This window comes from Solea solea, chromosome 21 (assembly GCF_958295425.1).
Source record: "Solea solea chromosome 21, fSolSol10.1, whole genome shotgun sequence".
Lineage (NCBI taxonomy): Eukaryota > Metazoa > Chordata > Actinopteri > Pleuronectiformes > Soleidae > Solea > Solea solea.
Window position 1 is genome coordinate 879,113 of NC_081154.1, and position 14,075 is coordinate 893,187.

General features: G+C 41.1%; 1 protein-coding gene across 1 annotated transcript in view; it reads left to right on the top strand.

The window, feature by feature from the left end:
• LOC131448541 (growth arrest-specific protein 7-like) overlaps nt 1-14,075 on the top strand; it is a 52,121-nt gene that overhangs the window by 27,053 nt on the left and 10,993 nt on the right. Inside the window, exons 5-9 of the mRNA XM_058621108.1 lie at nt 466-519; nt 4,792-4,881; nt 6,885-7,000; nt 7,208-7,282; nt 12,946-13,024. Of these exons, the coding sequence (XP_058477091.1) occupies nt 466-519; nt 4,792-4,881; nt 6,885-7,000; nt 7,208-7,282; nt 12,946-13,024 (414 nt within the window). The remainder of the gene's footprint in view (nt 1-465; nt 520-4,791; nt 4,882-6,884; nt 7,001-7,207; nt 7,283-12,945; nt 13,025-14,075) is intronic.

Here is a 14,075-nt window from a genome sequence, read left to right on the forward strand (position 1 = left end):
GGTTTGTGGACGACAAAAATAACGTCATCACTTTTACGTTTGGGAAAGAACATTTTACTTCATTTGCTGACATTTTATGGACCAAACCAATCATAATAACAAAATAAAAGGAAATCAGATTAGAGATTGGAGGTTGTTATAAAGGTTATTGTTAGCTGCAGCTGTAACACAGTTTTGGTTTTTACAGGTTACAGGAAATTAGTTTAGCTTTGAGCAAGTGTTAGAAATCACACATACACAGACTTTGTCACTTTGCTTTGCAATGCAGAAGTGTGCTCTGTACACACACACACACACACACACACCAACAGCAGCAGCAGCAGCAGCAGCAGCAGCAGTCAGTGCAGCGAGAACAGCAGACAGACGCCAGCACTCGTCAGGAAAACAACTCTGTGTGACAGTGTGTGTGCATGTGCTGAATGCATCATGTCAAATACAGACGGCGTGTCCTTCTTGTCCCTGCAGAGCCCGACATCGTCGTCGCCCACCAGGAAACAGAGCAAGGAGACGACAGTCACGGTGAGTGGAGCGACTCAGTGGAACGTTTCATTACGTGTGAACTCCCCTCACCTCTGAACAGGAACCCTAGAGGGGGCTAGAGTTTGAGGGGGAACGTCCAGAATTGTCTGGTAGCATCTATTTCTCCCAGATATTCCTCCATCCTCGGTCATTAAAAACACATTTTGTTCTGTTTTGTTGTTGAACATCTGAACATAACAGTCACTGAAATGTTGAGGTGTGTTCCTCATTACATTTACATGACGAAAGAAAAAAGTCTAATTATCGTGTTAGTCTGACTAAAACCAGGCTTGTGGGAAACATGTAAACAAGAAATTGCTAACACACCCATATAATGCAGTTGGCAGTTTAATGGTAATTTGGTTTAATCTGTTCCATTTACTTCCGACGTCTGTAATGGGATTGACGTCACCAACATGCATGCAAACATATCTGGAGCTAGACGTTGTTAGCCATTGTTAGTGAGAACAACACTCTTCACAGTATTTTGCATGATGTAGCATCTCTAACCCTTAGCCTATGTTAGGGTTTGTGGGTTTGCTGGGAGTTGGAAATCTGGGCATTCCAGTTTAAACTTCCGACTCGGATCATGGAAATTCTGACTTCTGACTACAGTTGGAATGTTTACTACTACGTTCAACTGGACCCAAACAGGACCTCTAGGTAGCCACAACCTAAAGTTGTTTTGGTCTGTAATTGTTCAACTAGCCATGAGGTAAAGTTGTTTTGGTATATGAAATAATTGATAAACTAGCCATGAGCTAAAGTTGTTTTGGTCTGTTATCGTCAACTAGCTATGCGCCAACTAACCACAAGCTAAAGCTGTTTTGGTCTCTGAAGTTATAGGTCAACTAGCCACAAGCTAAAGTAATAGGTCAACTAGCCATGCGCCAATTAGCTACAAGCTAAAGTTGTTTTGGACTGGTCAAAGATAATACAAATAACACATTGAAAGGGAGTCATATCGCCACCTAGGGTTGTGGAGGTGGACTGTACACTGGGACAAGACAGTCGTCCACTCAAGTGTTGCCCCAGTCAAGTAGCTTGACTTCACTGTGCATGGAGACGTACTTGTTTGGTGCTTGTTTTGCGGTTGCTAGGACACGGAGTCACAGTGACATCATCGTCTCTATCAACCACATCATTTCTCTTGTCACTCAGATCGTCGCATCCTGTTTGTTGACTGAGTCTGAATCACCTGAGCTGCTGCTGCTGTGATGTTATGAATTTGTATCACACTTTTATTTTCCTAACATCTTGTGTTTTCTCACTATACAAGCTTCATGAGACCGTGGGGGGAGGGGGGGGGGTCTCGGCTTCCATGGCAACCAGGGTGATGCTTTTGATAAGCAGAAGGAAAGATGAAAGAGTGAGACGACGCGAGACAAGCTTGTTTCCAGATTAACTGATACTATATTTAGATAGAGATGGTATCTCAATCTTTGCAAAGGTCCTTTTTCTCTCAAACATATACAACGTTCTATTGACAATGAAGCTTTAATGCTTCAATTTATTTTTTAGCAGTTTTTGAAACATAAAAAAATGGTTCTAAAGGTATCAAACTCGTGGCTCAAGGGCCATATGCAGCCCGCTAACCTCTTTTAAGTGGCCCAGCCCAGTGGCCCAGTCATGAGTTATATTTTACTTATTCATTTGCATTCTAAATACATGTGAAAAAATGATACACATACATATACATATACATTCCCCCACTTCACTGACCAGATTATACACTCAGAGGCCCCTAGGTCATTTGAGATTGAGATCTGTTTTTTAACCAATGGAAATGGAGTTAGGGACCTAGTTTGAGATGTTTTGAAAACTAAAAACCATCTAAAATCATGGAATATCCAACAGTATTTAATCTAAGAATGGATAATCTGTGTTTGAAAGGAGCATGGTCAACTCGTGAGGTCACCAAAGGTCATTGCTGGCAGTGACGTGTGGGTGTGAAAGCAAACACACTCAGCTGCCCACTGGAGAGTGTTAGGAGTTAGCGTCGTCCTCGTCTTTACCAGAGGAAGCAGAGGTCACTTTAAAACCTCTGAACTTCAGCGGGGACGTCTTAGTCTCTGTTATTGAAAACGAGGCCAGTCCCTTAAATAAATTATACACTTCATAAGCCAAGATGAAGTTGAATTAGAGGCCTTTTTTCATCGTCTTCCTGAAGTTTGAATCTAAATATTGGATCTGGAAAAGTCATCAGTGAAGCCGTATTTGTCGATTAGCTCTGAAAGTCGGGGGTTTGGCGTTAGACGGAGCTTCTCTGCTGCTGCTGCTGCTGCTGCTGCTGCTGCTTCTGCTTCTGCTGCTTCTGCTGCTGCTGCTGCTGCAGACGGGTTTTAAATAGAAACATCCTCACTGCAGGCTGTTTACCTCCCGAGGTTAATTGGAAAGAATGCGAGAGAAGACAAAGGTCCCTTTGTTTGCCCGGGACCTGGTGTCTGTCTGTCTCTCTTTATCGTCGAGACATGTTTGTTTTATTTGCTTTTATTTTCTTGTTTGATGCCTTGTTTTTGTTTGTTTATGTCTTTGAATTGGCAGCTTAGACAGCTTCATAATGTCATATTTTTATAAATCTAATCACATTTCAGTTGAATTCTACCTTTCTTCCAGTTAAAAGAAGAAAACAGCACCACATGTTTTCAACTCTGTTAGACCAAAATAAGCACCTGGGTGTTATCAGAGTTAAAAATACGTATCATCACCTCCGTGTCGTGTTTAGAGCTGATAAAAACCTGCGTCTACAGCAGAGTCATTTAACTCTGCCCGTGTTCACTCGCACTGCTGACAAAAAACAGACTCTTTTTCATGCGTTAGATGGTTTTTGTACCAAAATGTGGAAAATGGGTCTGGAGAGTCTCTGAGTGCAGAACCACCCAGTTCACAGCAGGAAGTCCCCGCAGCAGCAGATTCAACATCAGTGGAGGAAACAAGGAGACAATTAATTACGCTGAGATTAATAAGTGGTGTCTTTGGGAATCTATTCTGCTGATTGCTTTGGGCCAGAGAACAAGTTTAAAGAGTTAGATCCCAAAATGGGTGAGGCTCCATATTCACAGCGCTTAGAGGAAGGTGATTGAACTATGTCGGGTAGATTGGAGATGGAGGTCTTTGGTGTTGTTCTCTGTATCTTGAGATGAGAGCTCAGACTAAAAATCACCAGAATTACCACATTATAAGCAAGTCCCACGAGGTAAATCACTTCATTTTAACATTAAGAATCTTTTAAAGTTCTTGGTAATGGTTTGGAATAGTGGTGGCAGTGGTTTAACTAAAGCTTGGTTCAAACAGGGATTCCAGGATAAATCTGGTCTGGAACCATGATTTGTACCAAGGTTGTTTTGTCGTCAAACCTTCCGATGCCTTCCGATCTTCACGGCATCCAAAAAAATCTAATAAAACCAATTCAAATCAAAAATATTCATTCAATATTTATAATTTGAAATTGGGATTACTCCAGAACATTATTGACAGAGATTATGTCTCTCTAGCCATTTTTTTAAACAGATTTTCCAGCCTTTCCCAGACTGATACAGATTATGATTTAAATCCTGTAGTCTGAAACCAGATTTAGGCTCATTGTCCTCAAGAATAAATGATGGATTGAGCAAATATTGGGTTGGGTTAAATAATCCAGTCGTTATTTGCCTTGATAAATGCAAATCTCTAAAACTGTATTGACTATCCAAAAAGTACTAAACATTTTTAGTTTTGTTTCATGTGTTAAATATTTAATTTATACATTTTTTATTTTAAAAAAATTTTATGCACTGCAGTGCAGACGGGCATTAAATGTAGATTGGAGAAACGGACGATTAGTGTTGTTCAATAAACAGTTATATTTTATCTGATGGAGTTAAATTATGAGCCAAAAAAAACAAAAAACAATTAACATTTATCATTGATTATTGGGAATTGGCATCAGCCATAGAAAAACCATTTAAATCGACCTCTAGTATGAATGTACGTCAATATGGTCAATAGCATATCTTGTTCTTATTATTATTATTCTCATATCTTATACCATTTTGTACATATACTTTCTCTACATGACTTTATTCTCTACATTTCTACCCGTCATAGTACAGAATCCATAAAATAATCTTGAATCTGTTTTCAATGGAGACGAGGTGCCTCTCTGTGTGTGTGTGTGTGTGTGTGTGTGTGCGCTCATAAACACTTGCTCTACAGTCCTGAAGTTAAAGTCTGTTGTGATTCTGTAAACGACTTATTAAACTCTCTCTTTCTGTCTTTTTCTCTGTGTCTCAGATCAACTGCGTGACGTTCCCGTCGCCCGTGTCTCTGCACGAGCAGCAGCTGCTGAAACCAGACGAGTGGAGCTACTGCGACTTCTTCTGGGTAAATTCCACCGCGACTTAACCAAGCGTCCAGAGATCGTACTTGATGATGAGCGACTCATAACGCAGGCAGGGAGGGGAGAAGGAACCGCTTTACGGACCAAACACAGGAAAAGTGGAAGAAGAAAAAACTCGAGCGAATCTGTTTCATCTTTTTATATTTATCTCAGACTTTGTGAGAACCAGCGTGGACGTTCATGAGGTCTAACACATGGCGAAGTCGAAGGATAATATGTTACATACATGTCTGCCAGCTGCTCTCTGATGCTCTGTTTGGACATCGCACACTCACACACACACACACCACTGCAGGGTAATAATCTCGACCAGGTGTGGTACGTACGGGGAAGTTGAAACCCAACAAGTCAGTTTTTCCTTTTATGAACCGCGTCGACCGGTCAGACCTCCGAGCTGTGGCTTCTGTTCGCACTGAAGGAACCGGATCATGACACTAATCGTTTTCTGAAACATCGCATAAACAAGAACCCTGTAATCATCACGAGAAGATCTGGTCAAGACATGGTTCCCGTCCACCCTGGGGAACCTGGGGAAATTACTATTACTCCTATTACTACCTATTTAGTTTGTTAGTTCATTTTGTTTTGACAAACGCTGAAGCTCAAGCTCATTTTGCCCAAACTTAAATGAACTTACTTAATTACCTGTCAGCGTGGGATTTTATAAAACAAAAACCAAGAAAATACTTTTATCTCCATCCAAAATATTACTCTATCTTCATATATGTGTCAATAGGCAGGATTTTAAATGTTAGAAAAGTTCAGAAAGTGAAAGTACATACTTTTAATCCCTGTGTGCAGCCGTTCCACAGACCCACACCCTCATTTTATTTCCTCCGAGTTGATATTTCAAACATCACAAGGAAAAAACAGTTTGTAAGCCTGAACACTGAAGTCCCATGAATTCATTTGTAAGAGTGTATAATTGCTTTGAAATAAAGCCAAATACTTTAGGAAAGGGGTTGTGCTTTGTGGAGGCCGTCATCTTGTGTTGCCATGTTGCTACGGCAGCCTGGATGGACAAACCAGCCATGGACTTTAGTAGGTTTTGTGTTTTGAAACAGAAACTTACCATGAAAACAGAGAAGAAGGACATCCCTTCTGGTCCATGAAGGCCATAGTCGCTTCCTGGCGTGCTTGTGAAAGGGAGGTGTGGATGGAATAGTCCTTTATCCATTAGATGTCACTAGTTCTTACATACTGGAACTTTAAAGCTGGAGCCAGGGGGAGTCTCATAGGTCTTAGGAGTTCAAACATTCTACAGGCAACGGGATCTTCAAAGCAATGCTCATCCACAAACATGCTGGAAAAGTAGTGAAACAAAACCAAAACATACAGAAACACAAGCAACTTTGGTGACAGGAAAACTCTCTCTGTTCTCTGGTAGAAAGGGTTTGAATACCACACACACACACACACACACACACACACACACACACACACACACACACACCTGGGAACAATCAGGTAATCAAGGAAGGAAGGAAGGAGGGGAGGTGAGAGGGAAACATGGAGGGAAACCCAGAAAACTACAAACTAAGATGGCTGACAGGAAGTGGACTGTTACACCCAGCTATGCTGATGATGACCTCTGAGAACTCTGAGGTCATGACTCGTCCTGAACTCGGATTTCCAACGTACTTGTTTCACATTAGCGTCATTAGCATTAGCAGATCGTTGACAGATGTATTATAGATTCATTGCATCACAACTTTTTTTTTAACAGTAAAATCTCCGTCGTTCCATATAATTCTACCACAAATATCGTTTGAATTTAAGATGAACAGCTGTTTCTCCCCTGCCCCCTCTTGAGTGGTCGTTTTAGTGAGATTTTTAGTTCTCCCTCACAAACAGGAGCATCAGCCGAGTTTGTTGAGCTGATGATCAGATCAGATAAAGTGCAGAGTGAACGTCGCAGAAGCAGCTCTGTGGATTTCTTTGACTACACTCGTCAGTTAAGGTGCGATGTCATGTTTGTCTCTCGCAGGCCGATAAGAAGGATCTCCAGGGCAACGCTTGCATCACAGGGTTCGAGGTTCTGCTGCAGAAACAGCTGAAGGGGAAACAGATGCAGAAAGAGATGGCCGAGTTCATTCGAGAGAGGTATCAGCTTTCTAATCAGCTGTGTGGCTTTTCTTCTTCTTCTGCGGGTCGCCATGAAAACCATACACTTCTCTCATTAAACAAACCATTTCCCCCTTTCTTCTTCTTTTTCTTCATGCTCATTCATGTACATCACCGGGCTGCATAACACATGGAAACAGTCAGCGCTGCATAAAGGCTAATGAAACTCTTAAACTTCCCTCTCAGGATAAAGATAGAAGAGGAGTACGCCAAGAACCTCTCCAAGCTCTCCCAGATCCCGCTCGCAGGACAAGAAGAAGGGTGAGCGACTTTGTTCTGTCAATTATTTCCAGAAAGACACACACACACACACACACACACATATGGCTGCATGAAAAGATATGAATCAATATTCAAATGAAATGAGAAGAAATGAGTTGAAAGCGAACCTGCCAGACTCTGCTGTGCACAGCTGCTCTGAAAACACAGCAGCTGGAAGTTTGTATTTTTGGCCTTCTTTCCTCTCGTGTAATGAATATGATGATGAGGAGGATGTGAGAGGCTGTGATTTAAGGCCCCTCTCACAGCAGATGGCTTTTATTTTTTTTTATGCGGTATTTACGGCCTGTAAGCACACAAACACAAACGAGTTCAGGAGAAATTGCAGAGGTTTTGCATCGTAACGGCCTTTTTTTATCCACACAGAAACAACAGGGTTTTTTTTGGAAAATGGAAACATCTTGATTTGCCATCTTTGTGTTGTTCTGTGTATACAATCAAAACAATGGCCGTTTCATATACTTCTCTGTACTTGAGTACTCCCGGACTAAGTCCGGTCCTCATACCTGGGAAATGTTCTCGCTCCGCCTATTTTACCAAGTAAGCATTGGGAGGTGACTTGTTCGAACTGCCGGAGAAAACAGAGAAAACATGTGAGAAAGCAGTTTTAAGATCATTAAGCTCCACCTCTCTAACCGTTAATTATACATACTGTACTTCTCTGTACTTGCGTACTCTGGTCCTTGTGAAACGTCATCAGCCTCAGTCCGAGATCTGTTTCAATTCAAGTACGCGTAACAGCGAGAGAGAACAAACCTGACGTTGGCGGAGATCGCCTCTGCTGTACTGTATATTTTAATTCAAGTATTTTACACAGTTACTTATCAACACTCTGTTGGAGGCGGTAATGAGGCTTAAGTGATTGGCGCCACCCGCCATCCTAACAGTACAACAAGGAAGTAAGCTGATCGTACTTGTGTACTTTAGCTCCACCTCTCCATCTTCTTCTCCACTTTCTTTGTATTTCTGTGGCAGCGCCACATACAGGCCTGTCATATGTACTCCAGCATTTACAGTTGAATAAATGACATGTTGAGATTGTGTTGGAAAGTTCCGTTTTCTTATGTTCATGACAAAATGTGTAACCAGTCAACGAGGGCTTTCACGACAGCAACAGAACTTTGTGGCTTGTTTTGTATTTGATTTTTTTTGGACAGTGTTTTGTTTCTGATGAGAGAACAAACCTAACCCATACGAATGTGAATGCACGTTTGCTGATGTGACATTGGAAATATTTAAATGAGCAAAACAACTGGAACGGATTAGAAAACAAACAGAACCATCTTCAAATCCTCAATATGTCCGACAGATCATCCATGAGTCCGTCCTGAAGTGGAGAAGAGGTAAATTAAGCTTTTCTCTCTTCAGATGTATGCGATATAACTCAATGTTGCTGTTTCTGGGCCTTTAATTGTGACATTTGGGTCACGCTAAGGTCATTTAACGGAAAGTATAGAGGCCTTAAAAAAGTTGGAGCTCTGGGCCAACTCGTAGAAGAATGGCTATATAATTGTTCTTTGATTACTACATTTCTTGATTTCTTCTTCTGTGGGTTGTGGATTTTATTCGCAGTTTGCAAACCACTTCACAGGTGCGTTACTGCCACCTACTGGACTGGAGAGTGGTTAAGTCAGAGGTCTCAAACCCGGGGGCCACTGAGGGGTTTGAGGGGGGAGAAAATAATAATATTTATTATGACATATCACATAATTTCACAATAAAAGTGTATGTTTTGATATGGAAAGATAAATAGTTCACAATATAAACTTGATTTTAGAGTATCGGGCCACATTAAATTGAATGGGGGGCTGCAAGTTTGAGACCTCTTTAAGAATCAGAAGGCATGAATAAATAAATATTCTAAAGTTCATCTCAGAGAAGTTTCTGTCTCACAAGATCAGGCTCACATCAGGCAGACAGTGTTACCGTGGGCTATGCGGTCAACTAAACTGTCCAGGCAAGAACTTCTGGTGGGTGTCCTGAGTGTGGAGGTCCTGCCAGTGATGCTGTGACACTGTCCGTCCTTCCTGTAAAATCTCTGGACGCTTTGATCTCAGCGCTGCAGCATACTTTTGCGATAGAGAGAGAGCGGAGGAGACGAAGGAGGGTTGGTACGAGTGAAAATGAGGGCAGTGAGATCTGAGGAGACAGACTGTTAGTTGTGTGTTTTTGGGGGCCGGGGAGTCCCTGCAGGGGAGAAGGAGTCTGTAGCCAGTTTGACAGCAGAGGAGATATCAAGCTGAGGGCAGCTCTTTGTCTGAGTCTCAGGAACATGGAAAGCAGAGTAACGGGGAGCTGAGAGAGGGGGAAAGGCCGGCTCATGAGAGCCACAAAGAGAAGACACTGTGATTTGTACGCCCACTGTGTTGTTATTAAACTCAACGCTATTAAGAGATTCCACAAGGACAGTGTGAGAGTGCATGGTGATGTGACTGAGTGTCAGAATGGGAAAACATAATCAAAGTACACTATATAATATATAATAATCTCACAGTATTACATTAAGAATGAACATGGATAGGTTTTTACTAGGGATGAGCTATTGGTGAAAATCACTGGACTGGATATTGGATGGATAAAAATGTAACATTCAATATAATCTAAAAACCTTGATATCGCATGCATCACAATGCACACACTGTAAAACTGTCAATACAAATCAGCAACAGCATTTCAGCTGAGTCAGGTTGTGGGCTGTTTTATTTCTTCTTTATGTTACACAGTTGGATAATTGTGTCTTTTGGAAATAGCTTAAAATGACTCAGCACAAAAGTCTAAAATAACGGTGTCACTGGTAAAAACCCTAGTTTTTACCAGCTCTTCATAGTTTGAAGATATTTTAAACATATCCAACAATGCTTTGACAACAAAGTTTGCACTTCATACCGACCACACCAGGTCATTTAATATGAACTAATTAAATGACAAACCTTTGCCGAAAACGCAGTAAAGTTGGGCTCATGATAAATGCTAATACATAATGTACACGATACAGCATTGGACTACATTTGCCAACATTAGCTATAGCATAAACCAAATGAAGCTACCAGAACAGGCTAGCTGGAAAAACCACTGACCAGAGCAATAGCATTCTTCTCTGTTTTAAATTTTAAATTAAACAGCCATAAAGATTTAATTGTGATGGCTGTTACAAACAAAGCTAGCTATGTTTAAGTGTCGACACTATCAGAAAACTAAGCCTTTATTGTGTAAAATATCATTGAATGGGACTTTTTAAAACAGTATTTTTTGTTATGGGATGGCTAGTAGCATATAACATGTCAGTGTGTAGGGTAAATATATGCTGGAGCCGCTAGCGAGCTAATTTTTCGTTGTTTTGTGATGGCTAAACATGTGACACTGTTGGGGTTAGGGTTCTTACTTTACATAGCTACATTAGCTATAGCAATGAAATCTTTAAGACAATAAGTAATAACAATACTAGATGCTATAGTCAGTGGTTTAGCTGACATTTGTGAACTGAACTGAAAAGACTAGCATTTAGCACAACTTTTTTTGGGAAAAGTTTATCATTTAATCTTTACTTTCTGGTAGGTTCCCCTGGTGTGTGCTAGCTAATATTAGCAAATGTAGAAATATACTATTGTTCATTACATTTCTGAATTTGTCTTAATTATTATACTACTTTGTTTGAAACCTAAAAATAGGAAAAGTTTTTACATCAGAACAAGAAAGTTTTAGCAGATTTAGCTGGGCTTATCTCTCCCCTGCACTGTTTACGTGCAGAAGAGGTAACTTCTACTCATATTAGCATGGTAGCAGAGGGGTGAGAGTGGGATGGACTTGTCCTATATAGAATCCAGATTATGCCAGCCAGCTTAGTCTGCCCACACGCTGAAAAGTGCAGCACAATACTGTCATTATTCTCTCTCTCAGGCTGCTCTGTTGTCACACAGCACAATCGCTGTTTTGTTGGTCAGTTACCGTCCGAGTGGCCGCAGCCCAGAGCCACTCGTCTATTTATTCCTGAATTTGCCATTTGTTTGGTAGAGATGTGGTTTGGAGGCATGTGACCACTCTTTTCCTTCTGCCTGTCGTGCTCCGTATCAGTGCTGTTGAATGATTAGGAGTTCATTTTCCTTTAGTTGTTGTATTTTGTTGGAAACGAACGGTCTGTCACTAGGGACCAGACCACGGGGACCTGACAGATGCAATTAATTGAGTGTGAAGAACATTTGGAGCATTCCAGCCTCTGTAAAGACTTTTTTTCCACTAGTTTCTCATATGTTTTTAATGCAGAGACCATATTGTGCATCGGTCTGACCTTAACCGTATTAAACACACCATGAAATACTGCTTGAAATTCCTGTTGAAACAGCAACCTCGCCTGGATCTTGACACAGTTGGGGAAAAGTTAGTGAAATAAAGGCCAGAAATGGGGATTAATCAACTACAGCTGAATCTAAATGAGCAATATAATTCTACAGTATGTTTGAATTGGATTGATTTTGACTTTGTTGGTTATGGTGTAAAATTGTCTGATTAGAAGAGATTTTCCTTTGAGTGATCCCGTAAAATTGCAAGACCAATCTTTATGTAACCGTGTTAGTCTCGCGAAACGTTACCATGATTCCAAAAACTATCAGAACTGAAAAAGGATCTCCACTACTGAAGTAGAGGTAGACCAATTCATCAGTTGTAACGATTAATTGGGTCAATATTTGCCTTTTTTGTGAAAGGTTAACTTCATATTGGTTGACCTCCACTTTAGCTAAAAGGACAAATGTCTGATTACATTTTGGATCTAAAAACTACAAAGACAGAAGTGTTGGACAAATGTTTGTAGTTCTTCGATAAACTCTCTGGTGTCCAAGCAAATTTGGGTGTACGAAAGAAATCTATCAAAACCTTTTGAATCGAAAAGGATTCAGGAACTTAGCAGTGAAACCTATGCTTTCTGTATTTTTTTGGACCCTCTTTTTTCTGCCATAGAGCTGCAGGTGCCAGACTTTGCTCTGAAAGTGTGAGGAATGTTTTGGATGTCAGTCTGAGGGAATTCCACACATGTCTACATTCAGAGCGATGCTTTGAAGTGACCCGCTTACCCATAAAAAAAAAACGGCCAGTTCTGGACCCAGAGCCTCGCGTCGGCTTCTCTCCGCCTGCTGGGTGATTGTTTTACAACTCGGGGAGAAATATGAAGTGGATTCTTGCCTTACTCTATTTTCTGTCAGGGCTAATCCCGGACCATGAATCACTTTGTCTGGCCCATAACTATTGCGTCATGTTTATCGGCTAACTTGATTGTAACGCTTCTCTTGAAAACAATACAGGCCTTCAGAGTGTTAAAGCCGCCAGCTGCGGTGAAAAGCTGAGCCATATCTCATGTCACATACGTCCTAATCATCTGCTGAACTGGCCGTGGACCTCAGCTTGTAGATCTACTAACACATTATGTATCTGTGAACTTTTGCTCCGAGCCACATATGTGTGAGTGTGCGCTCGTGGGATTGAATCCACTCAGCCACCACAACCCAGTTCTGTCTCACTCCCCACTTTTCCCTGACACTTTCTGCCATTCCTCCATGTCTGGGATGTAAAAGTATGTCTGTGTGTGTGGGGTCCTTTCTAGTGTAAGATATTAAACACAGACACTTTTTTCTCTCCCCCGTATCTGCTCTCAGGACTCTGGGACAGGCCTGGGCCCAGCTGAAGAAGAGTCTGGCAGACGAAGCTGAAGTTCATCTAAAGTTCTCCTCAAAGGTAGTCATGCCACGTTTTTGTTTATTCTCTATTATATCTTCAACATGATGAAGAATGAATGAAAAGTCCAGTTGCCTCTTTGTTTTGTTCACTAGAATCAGAACTTAGAACCCAAACAACCAGAGGGGTTGGGTCATTGGGTCGTTCGTACGTCCCGTGCTCCCATTCTTGTGATCAGTTCCTCAAGAACGTCTTGATGGAGTGCTTTGAAATTTGGCTCAAACGTTCACTTAGAGTCAACAATTAAGTTTTAAGATACATTTGTGGTGGTCTAAGGTGTTTGCCTTTTGAATGCATTATCTTAAGGACACCTTGAGAGAACCCTTTAATTTGGACTCCCAGGTGGACTGCATAGATTTGGCCAAAGTTCGGTGTTTAGCAGAGGTAGCACAGGGCAGTCATTTCTAATGTGGTAGTTTCTTCAAACCTTTTTCCCCCCACATCTGTTTACTTTCACTGGCTTAAGTCATGAAGCAGGTTAAAACATTTACATCTCACAGTCGTGTTCACCTCAGTTTAGACACCTCAGAACATGTTTTGTTAACTTTTTTGCCTCCTTTCACGTCACAGACTAAACACAACTTTGTTTTCTTTGTTTTCTCTCATAAAACAGTAATGAGAGTTATAGAGGTATGCGACGCTGTAATATTTAATGTTTAGTGTCATTTAATGTGATTTTCACACAGTATAACTCAGGCAAACTTATTGTGCTCTCCAGTTTGGGGATCCAAAAAATCTTAGACAACTTGAGAAATCAGAGGTGCTTTCGAGGGTGATAGTTAAAAAGCCTTTAACAGTTTATGGCTATTGAATCATATCAACAGATTACAAGTTATGAGACACCACATGAAGGGCTGCTGGAGCCAATCCCAGCTGAGGGCCCTGATATGATTCCTTAGACATAGAATAGTTTGGTTGCTTTTATTGTCTATGGTGCTCCCCCTACAGTTTCGGAGTACACATTTTTCCAACACCACCATAAACATCCTTTCATCCATCCATTGTTTACTGCCTTATCATTATAGTCGTAAAACAAACTCTCACAGCTGAC